Source organism: Cyprinus carpio, unplaced genomic scaffold, assembly GCF_018340385.1.
Source record: "Cyprinus carpio isolate SPL01 unplaced genomic scaffold, ASM1834038v1 S000006567, whole genome shotgun sequence".
NCBI classification, from domain to species: Eukaryota; Metazoa; Chordata; class Actinopteri; order Cypriniformes; family Cyprinidae; genus Cyprinus; species Cyprinus carpio.
Window position 1 is genome coordinate 140,953 of NW_024879228.1, and position 21,859 is coordinate 162,811.

General features: G+C 35.7%; 1 protein-coding gene across 7 annotated transcripts in view; it reads left to right on the forward strand.

The window, feature by feature from the left end:
* LOC109106217 (serine/threonine-protein phosphatase 2B catalytic subunit alpha isoform) overlaps positions 1-21,859 on the forward strand; it is a 123,463-nt gene that overhangs the window by 77,964 nt on the left and 23,640 nt on the right. For 4 of the 7 annotated variants that reach the window (XM_042754644.1, XM_042754647.1, XM_042754645.1 and 1 more), the window contains exons 8-12: positions 9,423-9,548; positions 9,636-9,707; positions 14,271-14,297; positions 16,441-16,525; positions 20,884-20,981. In XM_042754644.1, coding sequence (XP_042610578.1) covers positions 9,423-9,548; positions 9,636-9,707; positions 14,271-14,297; positions 16,441-16,525; positions 20,884-20,981 — 408 coding nt within the window. The remainder of the gene's footprint in view (positions 1-9,422; positions 9,549-9,635; positions 9,708-14,270; positions 14,298-16,440; positions 16,526-20,883; positions 20,982-21,859) is intronic. The other 3 variants (XM_042754646.1, XM_042754649.1, XM_042754651.1) reach the window with 1 other exon arrangement.

Consider the following 21,859-nt stretch of genomic DNA (forward strand, 5'->3'; position numbering starts at 1 on the left):
TGGCCCAGAGAAAACACCTGTGCTTCTGAATCATGTTTAGATATGGCTTCTTTTTTGACCTATAGAGTTTTAGCTGGCAACGGCGAATGGCACGGTGGATTGTGTTCACCGACAATGTTTTCTGGAAGTATTCCTGAGCCCATGTTGTGATTTCCATTACAGTAGCATTCCTGTATGTGATGCAGTGCCGTCTAAGGTCCCGAAGATCACGGGCATCCAGTATGGTTTTCTGGCCTTGACTCTTACGCACAGAGATTGTTCCAGATTCTCTGAATCTTTGGATGATATTATGCACTGTAGATGATGATAACTTCAAACTCTTTGCAATTTTTCTCTGAAAAACTCCTACTGATATTGCTCCACTATTTTTCGCCGCAGCATTTGGGGAATTGGTGATCCTCTGCCCATCTTGACTTCTGAGAGACACTGCCACTCTGAGAGGCTCTTTTTATACCCAATCATGTTGCCAATTGACCTAATAAGTTGCAAATTGGTCCTCCAGCTGTTCCTTATATGTACATTTAACTTTTTCGGCCTCTTATTGCTACCTGTCCCAACTTTTTTGGAATGTGTAGCTCTCATGAAATCCAAAATGAGTCAATATTTGCCATGACATTTAAAAATGTCTCACTTTCAACATTTGATATGTTATCTATATTCTATTGTGAATAAAATAGAAGTTTATGAGATTTGTAAATTATTCCATTCCTTTTTTACTCACAATTTGTAGAGTGTCCCAACTTTTTTGGAATCGGGTTTGTAGTTATACATTGAATGTCTCTTTTCAAGTAAATTATGAGTCTTTATGTTAGGATTATTATATGGACAATATGCAAATTTATAAATAATAAAGTGTCGCTTCTTCAGTTGGACATATTCAGTTATAATATATTGTTAATACCATTAAAATTAAGATAAAAATAATAATAATAATAATAATGGTCTATAAGTCTTTAGGAGATTACAGTTTTTGCATACTTATTACATTGGGCTTTATTAAACCCAATGTTGGGTGTAACGCTGTGACGAGGGGGGCGGGGCCGAGAGCCGTGGGAATGGGTCGAGGCCGGTGGAGTGATTTGGAAATGAGGACACCTGCTCCACTCACCGGTCTCGAGTCCCATTCCAACGGCTCTCGGCCCCGCATTACTAAGTAAGGCGTTACTGTAATTAAATTAATTATCCAGTGAAAAAGTAAAGTAAGGGATTACTGCTCATTTTTAGGTAATTTAATTACAGTTACTTATAAAGGACTTGCGTTACATACAGTAAATAATTTCAACAGTTCTAAAATCAATATTGAATTTGAAATCTAAATTTACCGTCTAAAGATAATTTAATGCAGCGTCTTTAACCCTCTGCGCACCAGTGCGTTCACTTTCAGTTTTTCCTGATTCACAGACAAACCTTAAATACTCAGATACAGATAAGACTAAAATCAATCGAAACTAAAAAGTGCCTACTTTTTTGCAAAATTAAAAAAAAAAAATTAAAAAAACATGCACTTTTTTGCCGTCTAGGTCTCCATGAGCAACTTTCTACACATCACAAACTCAGCGAAATTTGATACAGAGACATGATAAATATGTCTATAGAAGGCCTGTGTCTTATATCCGATTATGTAATCCGTATGAAACTAAAGCGAGGTCATAGGCGGAGTGTGAACCAACTCCAGGGTAAGACTGAAAGCAGCCAAATGTATTAAACATCATAAAAATGTCTCTTTAGGCAACAGCCAGAAATGGGTGTCATGTCTAATAATATATGTTCAATGGGACTGAATTTGTATTGAACATGATTACGATTTAATAAAAACATTAGAAATTTATTGTTAGGCTCTATAACATTTCCTTTCCACGGTTATTCAAACAGCAAATAAATTATAGCTAACGTTAGGGTGTATAGAAATTAACTGACATTATCATTAACTTCAGAAGCGTCATGTCCATTCAAAGTGATTTCTGAGCCAAGTGGATTTTAAATGCAGCTTCCAAAAGACAAAAATAGCCAAATAATATTTTTTATATTTGATACAATCACACCGGTGTGATTAGATCGTTCAGTGCGGCACAGCATCAGCTGCTAAATTCAAATCTGCGTTCTCACTGTGGCTGGCGCTGAGCCAGAGGCAGACGCGTTTGTACAGCGCTGCTGCCTTATAACAAATCACACACGATTCTTTTGATCTTATGAATGAAATGGCCATTTACATAATTTATTCTTACCTACATTAGTTAAAGTGTTATTTTTACATAAACCTGTACGGATTTTACTAGTTGGGCTTTTCTTGCCAAACTGAAATGTATTGTTTAACTTTTCTTAAGCTTTTTTGTTATTCAGATATATTGTTATTCAGAGTATTTCTATTTGTTAACCAAAGGTTAGGGGAGTGCGGGGTTAGTTGTAACGCGGGGTTAGTTGTAACACGCGTGGTTTGAATATTTCCACACATGCTAGCATAACAAAATTTACAGTATTTATTAGTTACCATATTAACATCATCTAGTAAAAAATGTGCCCCAAAATTAAAAAATCTTTTGAAGATATCGCTGAACATTTATTTTACCATAGTAACTTTCATCTCAGTTTTTATTATTCATTTAAAATGAGACAAATCTGGTATTATTTTAATCTCCAATCTGTTATTTATCAGTCCTTTAATGCGTTGATAACTAGCAGAAGACACTAACCAGTTTTAAATCCTATTTGCGCAGATGGGGCACGTTGTAACTGCGTTACAATATGCTATTCTATGACATAGCAATGTAATTTACACTATCTAGCTACTTTAATTTTAATGTGAAACAACGAGAAACAGATGAATAAAGACTGACAGTCAATGTTTAATGTTTAGAAATGATTATTTCAAGACATGAAAAGCATTTTTGCTCATGTGGGTTGTCCCAAACATTGGTTTCAATGTTCATTGTCAAACTCTAAAATCAGATTATTTTTAATTCTTAAAAAAAGCCATTATTTTATTTGAAAAAAAAAAATCAGTATTTTATTTTATTAACATAATATTTTAGTTTGTCTTGTATATATATTTTTTTTAATTCGATCAGATAACATTTTAAGCTGTCATATGGTCATGTTACAACGTGCCCCTCAGCTGTTACAATGTACCCCACCTACGGGGCATGTTGTCACATTTTACTTCCATTTTTTGAGGGTAAATAAAGAAAAAAGTATACACCGTAATTATGAAACAAAGTGACATATTTGTACTAGGCAAGTGTAAAATTACTGTGGATAAAAAAATTATATTCTGAACCCCATGTGGATGTAGGCTACACAAACTGAGGAAGTCAAAAAGTGTTACTTTGTGCCTCTCTCCCCTTCATTTTTTATAAAAAATGTTTAAGTATTACAGTTGTTTTAAAACTAAAAGGCTAAACTATTATATGTTTAACTCAGATTGATAGAATAAAGAGATTAATTTCTATTAAGGTTTATAGGGATTTTAAGATGTAGCCTAATTAGCGATTTGAATAATTCAGTTACTTGTTGAGTAACTAAGTTACTTTTCAGACAGAGTAATTAGTAAAGTAATTTAAATACAATATTGCTGATGTAACTAGTAATAGTAATTAATTACTTTTTGTAAAGTAACTTACCCAACACTGATTAAACCTTATAAAAATATAATGAATTTATATGCAATTTTTTACCACAAGTAAATTTGGTTTATTGAACCATTTTCACAGTCTTTATCTTGAAAGATTTGCTATCCTGTGGTTCCCTACTGTGGACAAAATTATCTCCGAATTACATTAATATAAATGGCTATTTTTTTTTTTTTTTTAAGATTATAAATGTCTAATGATTACTTTACTGATAATATACCCACATTAAACTCAAATTCACTGATTTGGTGTCTTATTTCATGCTTTAACAGTTAAATTTTCAATTTATATTTTAAGCGGTAATTACTCATTATTATGTCACTTGTTAAATGGTTATTTAACAATTGCATTCAGTCATACTGTTGCATTAAACAGTGTGATTCAGTTTGTTTTCGCACCAGCCGCCACTGGAACAACCTGATGATTTAAAGCTATGTTGATCTTATATGACATAAATAATGTGGAGCTTACATTAAGTCCCCATTTGCCTTTAAATCTCATCATGAAAGAAACCTGATCATGTGGAATTAATATATATGACCATCCATATATGACATGCTATATATCTGTCTGTAGATTTCATTAGCCATGGAAATATTTCAGTGAGTGTAGACTCACCGTCCAGTTTATTAGGTAGCCTACACCTTGCTAGTCAGTACCAAGTTAGACTCTCTTTTGCCTTCAGCACTGCTTTAATTCTTCATGGCATAGACTCAACAAGGTGCAGGAAACATTCCTCAGAGATTTTGGTTCATTCTGACTTGATAGCACCAACGACCATGCCACATTCACAGTCACTTAAATCACCTATGAACTTGTCTTAATGCATTCAGCTGCTGCCATATAATTGGCAGATTAGGTTTGGGGAATAAAAGGGTAATAACCTGTACAATTACAAATTATTTCTACTGTAAGTATTTTGAAACTAAGGGGTACCTATTCTAATATCATGTGTTATGTATGACCTAACAACAATCTTATATTTGCAAGCGATTTAGCAAAAACATACACTGTGTACTTTTTTATAGCCTATATAAAACACGCTGGGATTTTGTTTCAATCCAAACGCTCAGTTGAGACTTTTGGGTTAGGAAGCTGACTTGATCTGACCCAGTTTGGGTTCATATCAGTAATAAGTAACCCAACAGTGCTGGGTTAGGAATGTGGAGGATGTGAAAGAGAGCATGGAGTCACGTGAGTTCAAACGCGAGCAAATTCTGTTTGTGACCAAATCTGTGTCTGCAGTGCTTGAGATGGGAACATGTGTGGATAATAGAAGAAAACTAATCAAAGCGCAGACAAGGGACAACTTTAAAACTGTCCTTTAAAACTGGACCCATGTTGAAAATACAAGAAAACTAACTGAAGCGAAGAGGAAAGAAATGTTTATAACTGACTGGAATGTGTTCTTTTAAAAATGAAGGGTTTTGTCCGAGTATGTTCTCACAACATTGAGCGGCGACTGATGAGTGGTAAAACAGGGAACTGAAGTAGTAAAAATGGTGCTTGAGGACGTGGATCAAAACGGTAATATCAAAGACGGTACAATTAAGCACTGCTTTAATTTACAGCCCACAACAGTTATATTTACTCTGTAACTACATTGAATACAATTGTATCATGTATTTGTTCTGCGAACAGCTGGGAAGAGGGAAACTTGTTTTAAGCTGCATTGAACCTTGATGGTATATCATGCAAAGTTATTTGGTGATAGTGGTGTTGGGAAGTTGCTGGTGTGACTCAGCTGAGGTCGACAAATAACTTTAAGGTAAGTAGACTTTTGAATTATAAAGCAGAAACTCATTAACTCATTTCATTAGATGTCCAGTTTGGTTGTTCAGTAATCTCCATCATGTATCCTTTAATAAGAGAATATGTAGCCAATGGTTAAAAAATACCTAGACCTATACTAAAATACTAATATAAAATTATAAAAAGTATATTGTCTATCTAAATCACTCCCAAACATAAGTTGTTTAGGCCATACATACCACGTAATATTAGAATAGGTACCCCTTAGTTTCAAAATACTTACAGTATAAATGATTTGTAATTTTACAGGTTGTTACCCCTTTATTCCCCAAACCTTGAATATTATTCCCCATACCTACACGGAGGTACTGAATAGTTACACTATAATTACAAAAAAGTTATGCTGTAACTTCAGTTTACTTATGCAGTTCTTTGCAGGTTGCATATCTGGTTGTTTCCCCCTTATTACCCAATCATAACACATTGTTCCCTTATGCCTACACATACGTTCTTTATAGGTACACTATGATTACAGAAACGTACACCATTAATTCAGTATACTTAAGTAGTTCTTTGCTGGTTGTAATCTTAAGCATTACCGAAGTTGGTGTTTTTTCAGACAGTTTGGCTCATTGAACTGGTTTAAAAAGCCAATTCATCGGTTCATGGCCTCATCAAGCAATGATGTCACTACGCATTTCTTTTCTGAAATGTTAAAATAAAGTCATTTGTGTCAACACATATTGAAACTGTCAGGATCCTGCCTTGACAGTCTTGTCAGCATTGTCTTTGTTTCATGTTTCTATGTTTGTTTTGTGTTTTAGCATGTGGCTTTGTCTCTTGTTTGTGCCATGTGCTCCTCTGGTTCCACCTTCTGGTTTCCCTTTACCACGCCCTCTTGTTTAGCCCTCATCTTGTCCTTGTTTCCCTAATTGTGTTCACCTGATCCTTGTGTGCTTTCCTCCCTATATATTGTGCTCTCTACCTTCTTGTCTTTGCTAGTTCATTGTGTGCATATGTGTTTCTTAAGCCCAATTCAGATGGTAATTGTTTATCATGTTGATGTCTGTAAAAAATTAATTTACATATCACCTCAGTGATAAAACTCATGGATTCGGATGGCGATATATTCACAGAGGAGGAGTGAGTTCTGTGATCCTACGAACCTGGGAACGCTGCTCACGTGACCAGTCACATAATTGTCTGCTGTAAATAAAATTAATTTCAAATGTATTCTTATTATTGTGTAAAATGTATTTAAAAATACTTATTATTATGTAAAATGTATTCTTATTATGCCAAGCATATTTTATAATATATAATCCCTTGTAAATGCCATTCTGCATTTGGTTCCTTGCTCACAGAGCTTGACAACAACATTCAAATAAATATGTATGTGTGAAGGCATATTGCTGATTATTGCCTTTGATTCACTGTTTGTGGTGTTTGTGGTCACAGTTTCATTTGCGGATCATTTATCTCAAATACGATTATTGACTAGAATACAGCTTGGATAGGTTTGCTAAAAGTTTCACACTAACAGCACTAGACATGTGCAGGTATTGTAATGCGATATATCACGGTAATGAATATGGACGATGTTGTTATCGTGGACACTTCTAAATACCGTGAATAATAATATATGACAAATAATTCCAAATTTGGAATGCATTTTGAGAATACTTTTACCATCAACTGGTCAAAATGCACAACACCGCTGTATGTTGCTTGAAAGACGCTGTGCGCTCTGATGTAAACAAGCACGCATGAGAAGCACATGGGGGAACACGTGAGAGACGCGGAATGAAAGCACATTCACCCTCTGACAGCAGGTGGCGCTAAACTGCAGAAAATGCAGTTGTTACCCTGTAGCTCTGTAAACAAAGCAGCTGCACTACTTTCTAAAATGTATTTAAATAGATTTAAATAACCATTCAGATTTGTGGATTTGGTATGGTGTTCATCACAGCGCCTAATACTTAAATATTTAGACATAATAGGCTATTTATTTTCAAACTTTTTTTTACATTTTAATCTGGGCTACAACATGCCCTAGATATTGTTTGAAAGTGTTTTGATTCTTTATTGTTTGGTCACACTTTACATTAGGGCTTCATTAGTTAACATTAGTTAATTCATTAGTTAACATAAACTGCCAATGAAAAATTCTTATGAACATTCATTAATCTTAGGTATTCCATTATTTAATAACACGTTGTTAAAATCGAAAGTTGCAACTGTGTTATTTAATGAGCTAACATGAACTAAGACTTGTATTTTTTAACAAAGATTAACAACCTCTGTAGCAAATGTAGCTATTGCTCATTGTTAATGTCAATGCATTAACTAAGGTTAACTAATGATATCTTACTGTAAATAGATACCTGTGGGTCTTTATAGTTCTTTTGCACTTTAATCTGTGTAAAACTTTTAACTTTATATCTTTTTCTGTATTGCTTTATTGTATTTAAATGTTCAGTTCTTTTTGTTATAAGAAAAAAGTTATTAAACCTGTTATACTGTATTATGACCACTTTAAAAAAAAAAAAACTAAATTTCAATATCGTGATAATACCATATACCATGATAAAAGCATTAGCAATTAATCACAACATGAACATTTGATACCAGCATATCCCTAAACAGCACACATTAAAGACACTGATGCACAAATGCGGATATGTTCTAAAGTATAAAGAAAGAATAAACCAGTCTTATAAATTCCTTGATTCCACTTAACTTAAATATAATCTACATGCATAATAAACTATAGCAAAATTTATTTTACATCTCTTAACGCAAAGGTTTTTGCAGGTTTAATAAAATGATATCTAATAACAGTAGTCATAATAAGCATATTTCCAGTACGTGCCTCAGGCTTGCACAGTATTGTCAACTCACTCATCAGAATTCTCGGTAATACTCTGCAAACTTCGGCAGTTGGTTGAACCAGCTCATTCAGTTCATTTTGAGTCAGATGTGCTACTTTGGATGTGTGTCTTGCATCACCAACCTGGAACTAAAGTTCGATTCAGTTATATTTTTTATTTTATTGTTTTTGAACCAGCTTAACCGGTTACTTCCTGAGAACCAGCAAAATAGAAAAATTTGTCCACGAATCGAACATCACTAAAAAGAAATCAGTCAGAAGCTTTTTCCATTATTAGTGCATATAAATTATAACCCAAACCTTTGATAAATCATTGAGACCGATTCATAAACAGAATGGGTTTAAACATTGGAACATGTCCCAAAATGGTAATACCATGGTGCTGTTTATTTTTTATTTTTATTTTTTTGAGAGAGAGATTCTAGTTTTAAACCTAGCTAGTTCTAGGAAAATCATTCAACCTCAAAATGTTTTGAAGATGTATTAATTCCAAGTCTGTTATAGGTCTCAGGGGAAGATTTATTTAATTATTTTCTTATTTTATATGAATTTCACTTTAAAACGGTTTAGGAAACTTCTTACCATACCTTCAGCATTTATCTTCACAATAGTGTCAGTGAAGTGCATGCTTGAGATAAAATACAAGACATAATGGGTGAATAAAAATCAAAGAAATCTTGCTTGTACAGAATATAGAATATTTTTATTGGTTGTAATTTCCAATTGAGCTGCTAATTTTGTTAAAAAGAACTCCATCGTCATTACCGCCACAGAATTTTATCAATCACAATAAATCATTTGATATGTGGTGAACATGACACTGGGTGTTTTGTTGTTGATTTTTAGAAAAATTAATTCCAGTAGTGCATGATCTCTTCCACTGGATATTTTAGTGGACAAATTAAAACTAGTGAGCATGTGAAAATGCAGGCAGCTTTTGGGAGGGAGAAATTTCACATGGTTGCCTCTAAATTGAGATGATAGACTCTTTGAGAAAACTGGCCATTTAAACAGATGCTTTTGAGTGTGTATAGCTCATCTGAGACAATGTTGAGTTCTGATGTAAGTTTTGACAGAATCCATCTGTCCTTTATATTACTTTCCCACATTCTCTACTGTTTCTTTTATGCTTACAGCTTATTTTTCTTTTACAGCTGCTGTCCTGAAATATGAGAATAATGTCATGAACATTCGGCAGTTTAACTGTTCTCCTCATCCTTACTGGCTGCCTAACTTCATGGATGTCTTCACTTGGTCCTTGCCTTTTGTTGGGGAGAAAGGTAAACCATTTGCCCACAACAGTTTTTATGTGCCATAAAATCTTATGTACGTACAGCAAATAAACTCTCTCTTTCTTGTTGCTTTAGTGACTGAGATGCTAGTGAATGTCTTGAGCATCTGCTCCAGTGATGAGCTGACCACTGATGAAGAGATAGATGGTAAGAAATTCAGACTTGCACAATCACTCATGTAATCATCCAGCATTGTTACATCTGTACAAGAGGTTTGAAAATAAAGTACATGGTGGTGTTAATAAGGAGGCACCCTCAGTCTTTCTGGGCCTCTATTCACAAAACATCTCAAGGCTAAAATTAGCTCCTCTAACTGGCCGATTAAGGAAAAAAGTCTTTAAAATAATAGGCATGTCAGTCCTAATAGGCATGTAAGTCACTAAGACCAAGTCAAACAATCTTAATATGGCTCTCACCTCAAATCATTTTTTAGAAACATTTCACAATAATTTATTTTTATTTTAATTATGTCCTTCTTTTCATGTACAAGTTTGGCAAGAAGTAACAGCTGTTCTTGAGTCCAGTTTGGGACTTTTGCGTTTGCACAACATCGTGCTATCAGCCATTAATGTTCTAGTCTGTTAATTTAAAAGCTGTCTACATGAAACAAATTTTTTATTTTTTTTATTTTTTTTTTTTATACCTAACTATGGAAGTTACAACCAGCAGCTGTTTAGTTTAGACACATTCTTTAAAGTATCTTCTTTTGTGTTCAACAGAAGTAAGAACTTTGACTAATTAAATTTTTGTGTGAACTATACCTAAAAACGAATATATATATATATATATATATATATATATATATATATATATATATATATATATATATATATATATATATATATATATATATTTAAAAATGAATTTCATTTTTGTGTGAACCCTTTAAAGTGACAGACACATCCGTGCTTCTAAAGGTATGGGCCTATTGTTTTATGAAAATTTGGATAGTCTGTTAATATAATATTCTATACATTATCAGAGCTTGGTAGACATAATTATTATATTTTTAGACATGATTATACAGATAAATTAACATATTATAATTCATGTTAGGCCCTATTTATTAATTTATTATTGATTTTATTCATAAATATATACATAATAAATAATCATATATGTCATATACAATTTGGCATTTTAAAAAGTAAAAAAAAATGCTAAATTGTTTATATAAAAATGTAACAAATAATTACATAATAATGTAGTCCTAATTCAAGCAAATTAATAATAATAATAATAATAATAATAATAATAATAATAATAATAATAATTCATCCCATCCAGGTAACAGCTGCAGAACTGTCAAAAAAAAGACTAATATTAATCATTTTAAATAAGCTAGTTTAAAATGTGTTCTGCTGCAAGTTTGCATAATTAAGCATGTTTTGTCATGGTTTATTGTTGAGCTATGAGTTCTTCACTGATTATTTGTGTCCTTGGGGTTTGTGTCAATGGGTGTCAACACATCTCTCTTTTTATACATAAAAACCATTGAACAGACAATAATTGTTCTCAACTTCTTTTATTGTCCAAACAGACTGTGTGTGTGCCAGGTTCAGGGCTGCTAATTTGCTGGCCAACTTGGCCCTGCCTGGTGGATTATCTCTGACCTGCACTGCAATGTACTGCTTCTACCTGTCTTTGACATGCATGGTTTCTTCTTGAAAAAACCTTGAATGTATTGCTGCTGTGCCTGACTTCCCTGCTGGAAAAAAAACAGCATATGCTGATTAGGTATATTTTGACGCTGGGATGCTGGTCCTTTGCTGGTTTAAGATGGTCTTTTGCTTGTTTATGCTGGTCCTTTGCTGGTTTATGCTGGTCCTTTTGCTGGTTTATGCTGGTACTTTTGCTGGTTTATGGTGGTCCTTTGCCAGCACATGACCAGCATAAACCAGCAAAGGACCAGCATTAACCAGCATCCCAGCATCAAAACATACCTAACCAGAATATGCTGGTTTTTTTCAACAGGGTTTTCCCTTTTTCATTTTTTTTCCCACAAAATTCTGTCTAAAAATAAACAAACCACTAAGTTAAACAAAAATACCACGCAAAAAAAAACTTGTTTATTCAATACAAACTGGTGTTTACTATTCTACATCTTAAAATTCCAAATGTCTTAACGCTAACATTATTAAATTAGAGTACATCTAAAATCATCTACCAAATCGCATTTTTGTCTTATCCCAAATCACAATTGTACATTTTATAATAAGTGTTTATTTAAGGACTATTGTAGCCTGTTCGGGTTGTCAACGCTGTGGAGTAGCACATACCTGCGTGAATCGCCATAGACATAAACTTGGAGAAGTAGCTCCGGTTAGAATGTTCTTTCGTGGGATGCGTGCAGTTCTGTTTATTAACCGCTAGAGCGACAAAATTTACATAGTGTTGCATCGCACATCACATTTTTGCTGAGAAATTACTCCTAAAAGATAATTTAAAGTCACTGTTGTGCAAAGCATCAAACAGACATTACAAAAAGTAGCTTAAGCAAGAAATATTTTGTTTGATAAAATTTATTACATATACTCTTTTGGACCATGAGGGTGAGTAAATGATGACACAGTTGTCATTTTTAGGTGGGAGAACTATACCTTTAATCATTTTTGTTATTATTATTACTATGGAGATATTAAATTATTTCTTTAATGAAATTATACTCTAAACAAAAACTGCCAGTATGTGGTGGTAAATGTCTTAATGATTAAGTCACAGTCATTTATTCATTCATTTGATTCATTCAAATGGCTGATTCATTCAGAAGAGAAGTAAATGGCTCTTTATGAATGGTCCATTGAATCATAAGGCTTGTTCAACATGAAGCGGATCATCACCATCAGACTGATCGGTGTGTGACATCAAAGTACGCGAGTTTCACTTATGCACTTATTCACTTATGCTTTTAAGTGAATAAGTGCATAAGTTACTTGATCCAAGAATTGATCCAAGATGGCGGCGCGGTCAGACACAGCGGCTACTCCGGGTCCCAAAAACTTTGTTTTTATGTCTGTTAGTCTTGTTCCCTCGTCTTCGAACAGTCTGACCTTATCTCAAAACCATCAGATAAACACTCGGAAACACATCTACGATTGACAGAGCCTTTTGGAAATCGGCAGTGTGGACAAACAAGTAGCTGGAGACTACTGAGAAGCTAAGAGGCCTCTGTCTGCTGCTGAAGCCGAACCCCGAGACCGCGGCCTCGCCTACTGATGCTTCCCGCACAATATGACGATGTCGGCGGTGTGAGAGGGGACAGAACCATGGCAAGCGTGGAGGGACACGAGCTAGGCTAAGGGCTAACCCCACTAGACCAGTGATTCTATCACTCATGCTCTCAAATGTTCGCTCTCTGGAAAATAAACCAGACAAAGAACTGTCTGGTAAGGCTCGCAGGGGTGGTTTATGTGTGTATGTTGTGGGGGAGTCGTGGCCTAATGGTTAGAGAGTCGGACTCCCAATCGAAGGGTTGTGAGTTCGAGTCTCGGGCCGGCAGGAATTGTGGGTGGGGGGAGTGCATGTACAGTTCTCTCTCCACCTTCAATACCACGACTTAGGTGCCCTTGAGCAAGGCATCGAACCCCAAACCACTAACCCTGAGCCACAGCATAAAATGGCTGCCCACTGCTCCGGGTGTGTGTTCACAGTGTGTGTGTGTGTTCACTGCTCTGTGTGTGTGCACTTCGGATGGGTTAAATGCAGAGCACTAATTCTGAGTATGGGTCACCATACTTGGCTGAATGTCACGTCACTCACGTATGTCAACAAAGAATGGTTTAATAATGCTGTGGTAGTGACAAAACACTGTTCATCGCTGGTGGAGTTAATGTTTGTGAAGTGTCAACTGTTCTATCTGCCGTGGGAGTTCTCGGCCATTGTTATTGTCGCAGTTTACATCCCCCTGTGTGCTTACGCGAAGGACGCGCTTCGCGAGCTGTACAGCACCATCAACGAACAACAAACAAATAACCCCGATGGCTTTTTCATAATAGCCGGTGACTTCAACCACGCAAACTTAAAGACAGTTTTGCCAAAGTTCTATCAACATGTGAACTTTGCAACAAGGGGAAACACACTGGACGTTAAACAGCATAAATGCTTAAACAATACTGGGTAGTTTGAACGGGATCTGAGTGGATGTGATATAGTGTGTGTGATTGGTTTCAGGTGAATGTGTGATTAGTGAAATGGCTGCTGGGAAATGTAGTCCGGGGTGATGTGAAAGTCTGTGTAGTGGGAGAGTCATAAAAATGGAAGAGCGACCTCTGGTGGTAATGGGACGGAAGTCCATTAACCGGATTCGTGACACACGCACAAAAAACATAAATTGTCAGTTGACAATTAATTGATGGACCAGTTCAAGCTTTGATAGAGCACATACATATAAACACTAACAATCTCATCATGCTCTGATGGTACACTCTCACTCTCTCTGAAAGTTTTTTTTCATCCATTTTTTCCGCATTACTGTTTATCACTCATTTTGTCCATATCTCTCCCTCTCAAATATTATCTCTGTTGTTTAATCTAATGAATCTCTTTCTCTTTTTTCAGAGTTCTGTTAGGCATTTCTTCCCATTTATTTTTTTGATGGATGTGCTTTTTTGCCACATTTTGCCACTCTTTCTCTCTACCTGTCATTCTTCAGCCATCCACTGATCATTCTTCTGTTCTTTTTCTGTTTCTTCTGGGGGTGTATCTTGAGAGGACAGCTAATATATGGGCCCAAGAAAGGTACAGCCTCCCAAAGTTCCAATGCGGTGTGCAGCCATGCCTCTTGTTTGTACCTTTTTCCAGTGGGTTTAATGAGCTAACACCAACGATTCACTAATAAACTTGCTTACCATATCCCAAATTACTAAATCTTATGTTACATGCATCCTGATCAGCATAACTAGATTAATTATTGACATTCAAAACTTTATACTTTTCAAAGGCCATTGCTAGTTGTATGTGATGTGCTTGCAGTGTTCGAAAAGTCACAAATTGTATTTACTAAGTGGATGAGTATACCATTGATCAGGCAGACCACTAACATTTTATTCCTTAAATTAAAACATTCCAATGTTTAAATAAATTGTATATGTGACTATACGAGTATGCAGGGCACTTCATAAATTGTTTTTCAGTTCTCAGAACCTCAAATAGTGAATAGTGCCTTAATTTTTTAGGGCATATCTTACACCAATTTACTTCACATCCATCCAATTTACCTCCTCCCCTCCATTTTTTTCTTTCTTTTTTTCCCTCCTCTGTATAAATTCAGTGACCCCAAGAAGTATTATCAACTATGGATCTGAAAAATTACATATTTTCAAAAACAACTAGTCACTGGGTTGCCGGAAAGACTGGTAAATGAATTAGTATTAAAGAAGCCCTGGATAATTGGGGTGGTCAGATAAGGTTTTAGGAGACCTTTACATTTTACCTTTAAAAGTTCTCTTATGTAAACTAATATATATATATATATATATATATATATATATATATATATATATATATATATATATATATATATATATATATATAGGCTGGGCGGAGCTCAGAAGAGTGTAACAGAATGCAGGGGTCTTAAGATTTTTGAGCAGAACTCTTATTAACTTGACACAGTGAAGTTAAAAAAAAGAGTTGTAACACAACAGCCGAAGATTTTTAAAGTGCCACATTCATATCATTAGACAAAATATCAACCCCAGTGGCTTTATTTTATGAATTAATAAGACTGTACATGTTATAAAACTAGTATTATTAATAATATAATAAAAAAACATTGTATTAATAAAACTGCTCCGGGTGTGTGTTCACAGTGTATGGTATGTTTCATGCTTTTTGCACTTCGGATGGGTTAAATTTTCTAGTAAAATGCTCATTCACGTCACTCACGGTGATGTGGTGAGCTACAACACACTTAGAAACTGAGAAAAAAGTTCGGTTAAATTGTCGCATCATCCCCCTTTGAGACCAGCGCTGGTTAACAGTGATTTATTTATTTATTTTATTTTTTAGTAAAAATGCTCATTGGTGATGTGGTGAGCTAACAACTTCTGAGAAAAAACTGTTAAAAATCACTTTGTTGTTACGATTATTTGTTTGCAAATGTTGCATGCTGCATGATTTGATTGTGTGTGTGTGTGAGAGAGAGAGAGAGAGAGAGAGAGAGAGAGAGAGAGAGAGAGAGAAAGAGAGAGAGAGAGAGACAGACAGACAGACAGACAAACAGAGACAGAGAAAGAGAGAGAGGGAGACAGTAGTTAGATAGTTTTAATAGACACTTAAGTGTCCAAAAACATTTTAGGTCAAACACAAAAAATCTCCGGCCTGCAAACTATTCATAAGCAAGACCTTGTACATGTATTGTTATTTACTCATCTCAGTTTTATCTATAATTTTACCTTGAGGAACTAGATATAATCTCAATTAAAACCAACAAGGTTCTTCTCTTTAGCATCTGTATAGGATGGCACTATGATTAACCTCAACATATCCATGACTGTAAAGCTTTGTAGCAGGCTAACAAATGCTTAGCATGCATTTCAGTCCCGAGGTGTGGAGGTGTGGGCCACTGTGAGGAACTCTATTGATCTGCCATTAGTGTGCTGAGATAGCATGTTCTGCCAACTGAGTTTCCCACACAGTCAACAGTCTGGGTAATTATACTCCTACGGAAGTGTTACTCCAGTGTAGTCATTTGTCTTTCGGACATTAAAGTCAGAATGTAATTATGGCAGGTGAACGTTTAAAGTTGTGAGGTTTAGAGATGAATTGGCCACATTTTAATGAAGTGGCTCTTCAAACATATTTGTAAGGGATGTTGTTTTTGTTTGTATACTATGATACAACACTGACACCGAAATATATGCATGTGTGTGTCACGCAGGTGCCACGGCTTCTGCACGCAAGGAGGTAATCCGAAACAAGATCCGCGCCATTGGAAAGATGGCTCGGGTTTTCTCAGTTCTTCGGTAAGATGACTTTGTGTACATGTGAAAAATGAACATATGCCAGGCATTAAATGGAAGTAAGATTGTGCTAGATTAGATGGTTAGCCTTTTAAGGAACTGCAGTATTATACATGGTTTAAACTGAATTGTAAGAACAATAGCTTGACTTGCTTATGTAACTCAGAGACATGCAAACCATTTACTAAAGAAAACATATGTCACAACTTATACCGTTGTTAAAGCTTTGAATCACCTTTTCTGTTAACACTGACAAACAGGTATGATTCTCGCATTTCAACCCAGTTACATTTAACTTTGAAATTGATGGTAAATCAGCCATTACCCTTAACTTATTTTAAACAATTGTTGCAAATATGTTTGAAAGAGAAGCATAGTATGTTTTCTATGGTTAATCAATGTTAGTAATGTAATAATTATAAAATAATTATTTATTTATAATTATTCATAATTATACATAATTATTCTTAACTGCCCAATTCATAAAAATAGTAGTTTTTTGTAGTTGGTCACCAGGATTGCACACATCTCAGGAGGGATTTTGGTCCACTCCTCTTTACAGATTTTTTCTAAATCCCTAAGGCACCCTTCCTCAAATCTTGCCCTGGAGGTCCAATGCGCTGCAGAGTTTAGCTCCAACCCTGTCAAGTCACCTGCCTGTGATTTTCTAATGATCCCAAAGACATTGATTGGCATTGATTAGCATGCTCAGGTTTGTTTGATTAGGGTTAGAGCTAAACTCTGCAGGAAAGTGGATCTCGAGGTCCAGATTTGAGGATCCCTGCCCTTTCTTGGCTGTTGTTTGGCAACTCAAAGTTTCAGCTCCCGCCACAGATTTTCTGTAGGATTGAGGTCTGCAGACTGGCTAGGCCACTCCATGACCTTAATGTGCTTCTTCTTAAGCCACTCCTTTGTTGCTGTATGGCGGTATGTTTTGGGTTATTGTAATCCTTGAAGACTTATCCATGACCCATCTTCAGTGTTCTGGCTGAGGGAAGGAGGTTCTTGTCCAAGATTTTACAATACTTGACCCCGTCCATTTGCCTCTCAATGCAGTGAAGTTATCCTGTACCCTTAGCAGAAAAACAGTCCCAAAGCATAATGTTTCCACCTCTGTCTTTGACTATAGGGATGATGTTCTTGGGGTCATAGTCAGCATTTCTCTCCCTCCAAACACCGCGAGTCAAGTTAATACAAAAGAGCTCAATTTTGGTCTCGTCTGACCACAGCACTTTCTCCCAAGTCTTCTCTGAATCATTTAGATCTTCAGTGGCAAACAGGCCTGTACATGTGCCTTCTTGAGCAGTGGGACCTTGCGGACACTGCAGGATTTCAGTCCATTGTGGCGTAGTATGTTACCAATGGTTTGCTTGGTGACTGTGGTCCCAACTGCCTTAAAATCATTAACTAGCTCCTCCTGTGTAGTTCTGGGCTGATCCCTTACCTTTCTCATGATCATCTTTACCTCATGAGGCGAGATCTTGCACGGAGCTCCAGACTGAGTCCGATGGATGGTTATTTTGATTTTTTCCATTTCCGAATAATTGCATCAACAGTTGTCTCCTTCTCACCAAGCTTCTTGCTGATGGTCTTGTAGCCCATTCCAGCATTGTGCAGATCTACAACCTTGTCTCTGACATCCTTTGACAGCTCTTTGGTGTTGCCCATGGTGGTGGGAGAGGTTGGAATGGAAGATACAGATTGGGCAGGTGTCTTATACACCTAACGAGCTGACATTAGGAGTAACTTCTTAAAGTGATAGGACTAATCTGTGTTCCACATAGGCACATAACCAGTCTGTGGGAGCCAGAATTCTTGCTGGTTGGTAGGGGATAAAATACTTATTTCACTCACTGAAATGCAAATCAATCTCTAGCCTTTATATAATGTGTTTTTTCTGGATTTTTTGGTTGGTATTCTGTCTCTATCCTTTAAAATAAACCTACCATAAAAATTACAGACCCTTCATTTCTTTGTAAGTGGGCAAACTTACAAAATCAGCAGGGGATCAAATAAATATTTTCCAAACTGTATATATACAGTGTTGTGAAAAGGTTTTTGGCCCCTTCCTCTTTTTTTAAATTTTTTGCATATTTGTCACATTTAAAATTTTCAGATCAAACTAATTTTAATATTACACAAAGATAATGCAAGTAAATACAAAATGCAGTTTTTAAATGATGATTTCATTTATTAAGGGGAAAAAGCTGTTCAAAGAAAAACTAACCCCACCCAAAAAATAAATCACCAAATAACTTTAAATAAACAAAATAACTTTAAAAAACCACATTGTTTTAGAAAGCTGAGTTAAATTTCACTAGCCACGCCCAGGCCTGATTACTGCCAGACCTATTAAATCAAGAAATCACTTGAATAGAATCTGTCTGACAAAGTGAAGCATGCTTAAAGAGCAACACATCATGTAGAGATCTAAAGAATTCAAGAACAGATGAGAAACAAAATAGTTGACATGTATCAGTCTGGAAAGGGTTATAAAGCCATATCTAAGATTTTGGGACTCCAGCGAACCATAGTCAGAGCCATTATCCACAAATGGAGAAAATTTGGAACAATGGTGAACCTTCCCAGGAGTAGCCAACCTACAAAAATTACTCCAAGAGCGCAACAGCGACTCATCCAGGAGGTCATAAAAGAACCCAGAACAACATCTAAAGAACTGCAGGCCTCACTTGCCTCAATTAAGGTCAGTGTTCATGATTCAGCAATAAGAAAGGGACTGGGCAAAAACAGTATCCATGGGAGAGCTCCAAGGCAGAAGCCACTGTTGACCAAAAAGTACACAAAGACTGGTCTTACATTTGCCAATAAATATCTTGATTATCCCCAAGACTTTGGGACAAATATTCTGTGGACTGATGAGACAAAAGTTTAATTTTTTGGAAGGTGTGTGTCCCTTTATATCTGGCGTAAACCAACACAGCATTTCATAAAAAGATCATCATACCAAGAGTCAAACATGGAGGTGGTAGTGTGATGGTCTGGGGATGTTTTGCTGCTTCAGGACCTCAATGACTTGTCATAATTGTTGGAACCATGAGTACTGCACTCACTGAAATGCCTGAAGGAGAATGTCCAGCCATCAGTTTGTGACCTCAAGTTCAAACGCACTTGGGTTATGCAGCAGGACAGTGATCCCAAACACACCAGCAAGTACACCTCTGAATGGCTCAAGAAAAACAAAATCAAGGTTTTGGAGTGGCCAAATATAAGTCCAGACTTAAATCCGATTGAGATGCTGTGGCATGACCTTAAACAGTCCATTCATGCTTGAAAATCCACCAATGTGGCTGAATTAAAACAGTTCTGCAAAGAAGAGTGGTCAAAAATTCCTCCACAGCGATGTAAAAGACTCCTTGCCAGTTATAGCAAACGCTTGATTGCAGTTGTTGTTCAAATACACAAAAATGCTGGAAAACCAAAGAATTTGTGGGACCTGAAGGATTTTTCTGAAGAACAGCAGGCATTTTAAGTGTTCAGGACAAAAAAAGAGACTCATGAATAACTATCACTAAACAAAAAAAATACAGCTGTGGATCATTCGGGTAACAACACATTATTAAGAATTAAGTGTATGTAAACTTCTGAACATCATTTTTATACATTGAACTATTATTTTCTCTTGTGGACTATATGTAAACATCTTTTTATGTGAAATATCTTATTCAGGTCAGTGCTAAATAAACAATAATATACATTTTGTATGATAATTAACAATAATTAACATTTTGCAAATTCTGCAAGGTGTAGGCAAACTTCTGACTTCAACTGTATATTTAATCAAGAATTTAGTGTTTGATCACTTTATTAAATTTCTGTATATTTCCTACTTGCTGAAGGGCACAGGTATGACATATATTATAATGGGTTTATGTGAAGATTTTTTTAAATTCACTTAAATTATGTAATAAATGTTATTTTTTAAGTCTAATAAATGTTTATAATGATACCTCTCAGTTATACTGTAATGTTGAATAGCTATAGTCAATGGTTAATATTAGGAAAAAATAACAATTTCCTAGAGACATCAGTAGTATTGAGACCAGTAATATTCACCTTCAGTCATAAATAAGATGACATTAAACAAATATTTAAAAATATATATAAAACAAATATTGTGTGTGTGTGTGTGTGTGTGTGTGTGTATGTGTGTGTGTGTGTGTGTGTGTGTGTGTGTGTGTGTGTGTGTGTGTGTGTGTGTGTGTGTGTGTGTGTGTGAAATAACGTATTTACAGATGGTAAACTGTCTAAATTCTTACACCATTGGCAGTTATTGTGTATGTATGTTTATATATTTGTGTGTTAATGTTTATACATAACAAGTACAAAATTTTCTGTTGTAGAGAGGAGAGTGAGAGTGTTTTGACGTTGAAGGGTCTCACTCCAACTGGCATGCTACCCAGTGGTGTTCTGTCTGGAGGCAAAGAGAAACTCCAGAATGGTGAGATACACACACACACAGGTCTTGTGATCAGGAATAGGTAAATCACTTTAAGCTAACTGTGATATCATATCCCTTGGCTGTTAATTTCACAGTATTAACCAGCACATTTTTATACAATTTAATTTTAATTTGTTCTGTTACAGACTGTTAGAAGATTTGCCAAGTTAGTGTTCTCACACTTAGAACAACCTTAAAGGAATACTCCACCCCAAAATGAAAATTTTGTCATTAATCACTTACCCCCATATCGTTCCAAACCTGTAAAAGCTCCGTTTGTCTTTTGAACACAATTTAAGATATTTTGGATGAAAACCTGGAGGCCTGTGACTGACCCATAGACTGCCAAATAAATAACAGTGTCAAGGTCCATACCAGGTATCACCATATGCTGTGCATGCCCTTCTGTGTGATCCGCGCCACAAGGATATGCTGTTTTATTTCAAATCAAAGCTAAATACACATAGAAACAGCACATCCTTGTGGTGCGGATGACACAGAAGAAAATACACTGCATACGGTGATATGGAGAGACACAGAGGAGACCACTGACAAATAAATTATTGAATAAAGTCGTTATTTTTGTTTTCATCGCTTACAAAAAGTGTTCCCGTCGCTTCATATAACCCAGATTGCACGTCTGATGGCAGATGGAGTATTCTGACGACGACTTTCATACCTTTTATGGACCTTGACACTGTTATTTATTTGGCAGTCTATGGGACAGTCACAGGCCTCCAGGTTTTCATCCAAAATATGTTAAACTGTGTTCCGAAGACGAACTCTTACGGGTTTGGAACGACATGGGGGTAAGTGATTAATGACAAAATTTATATTTTTGGGGTGGAGTATCCCTTTAACACATACAACTACAGTAC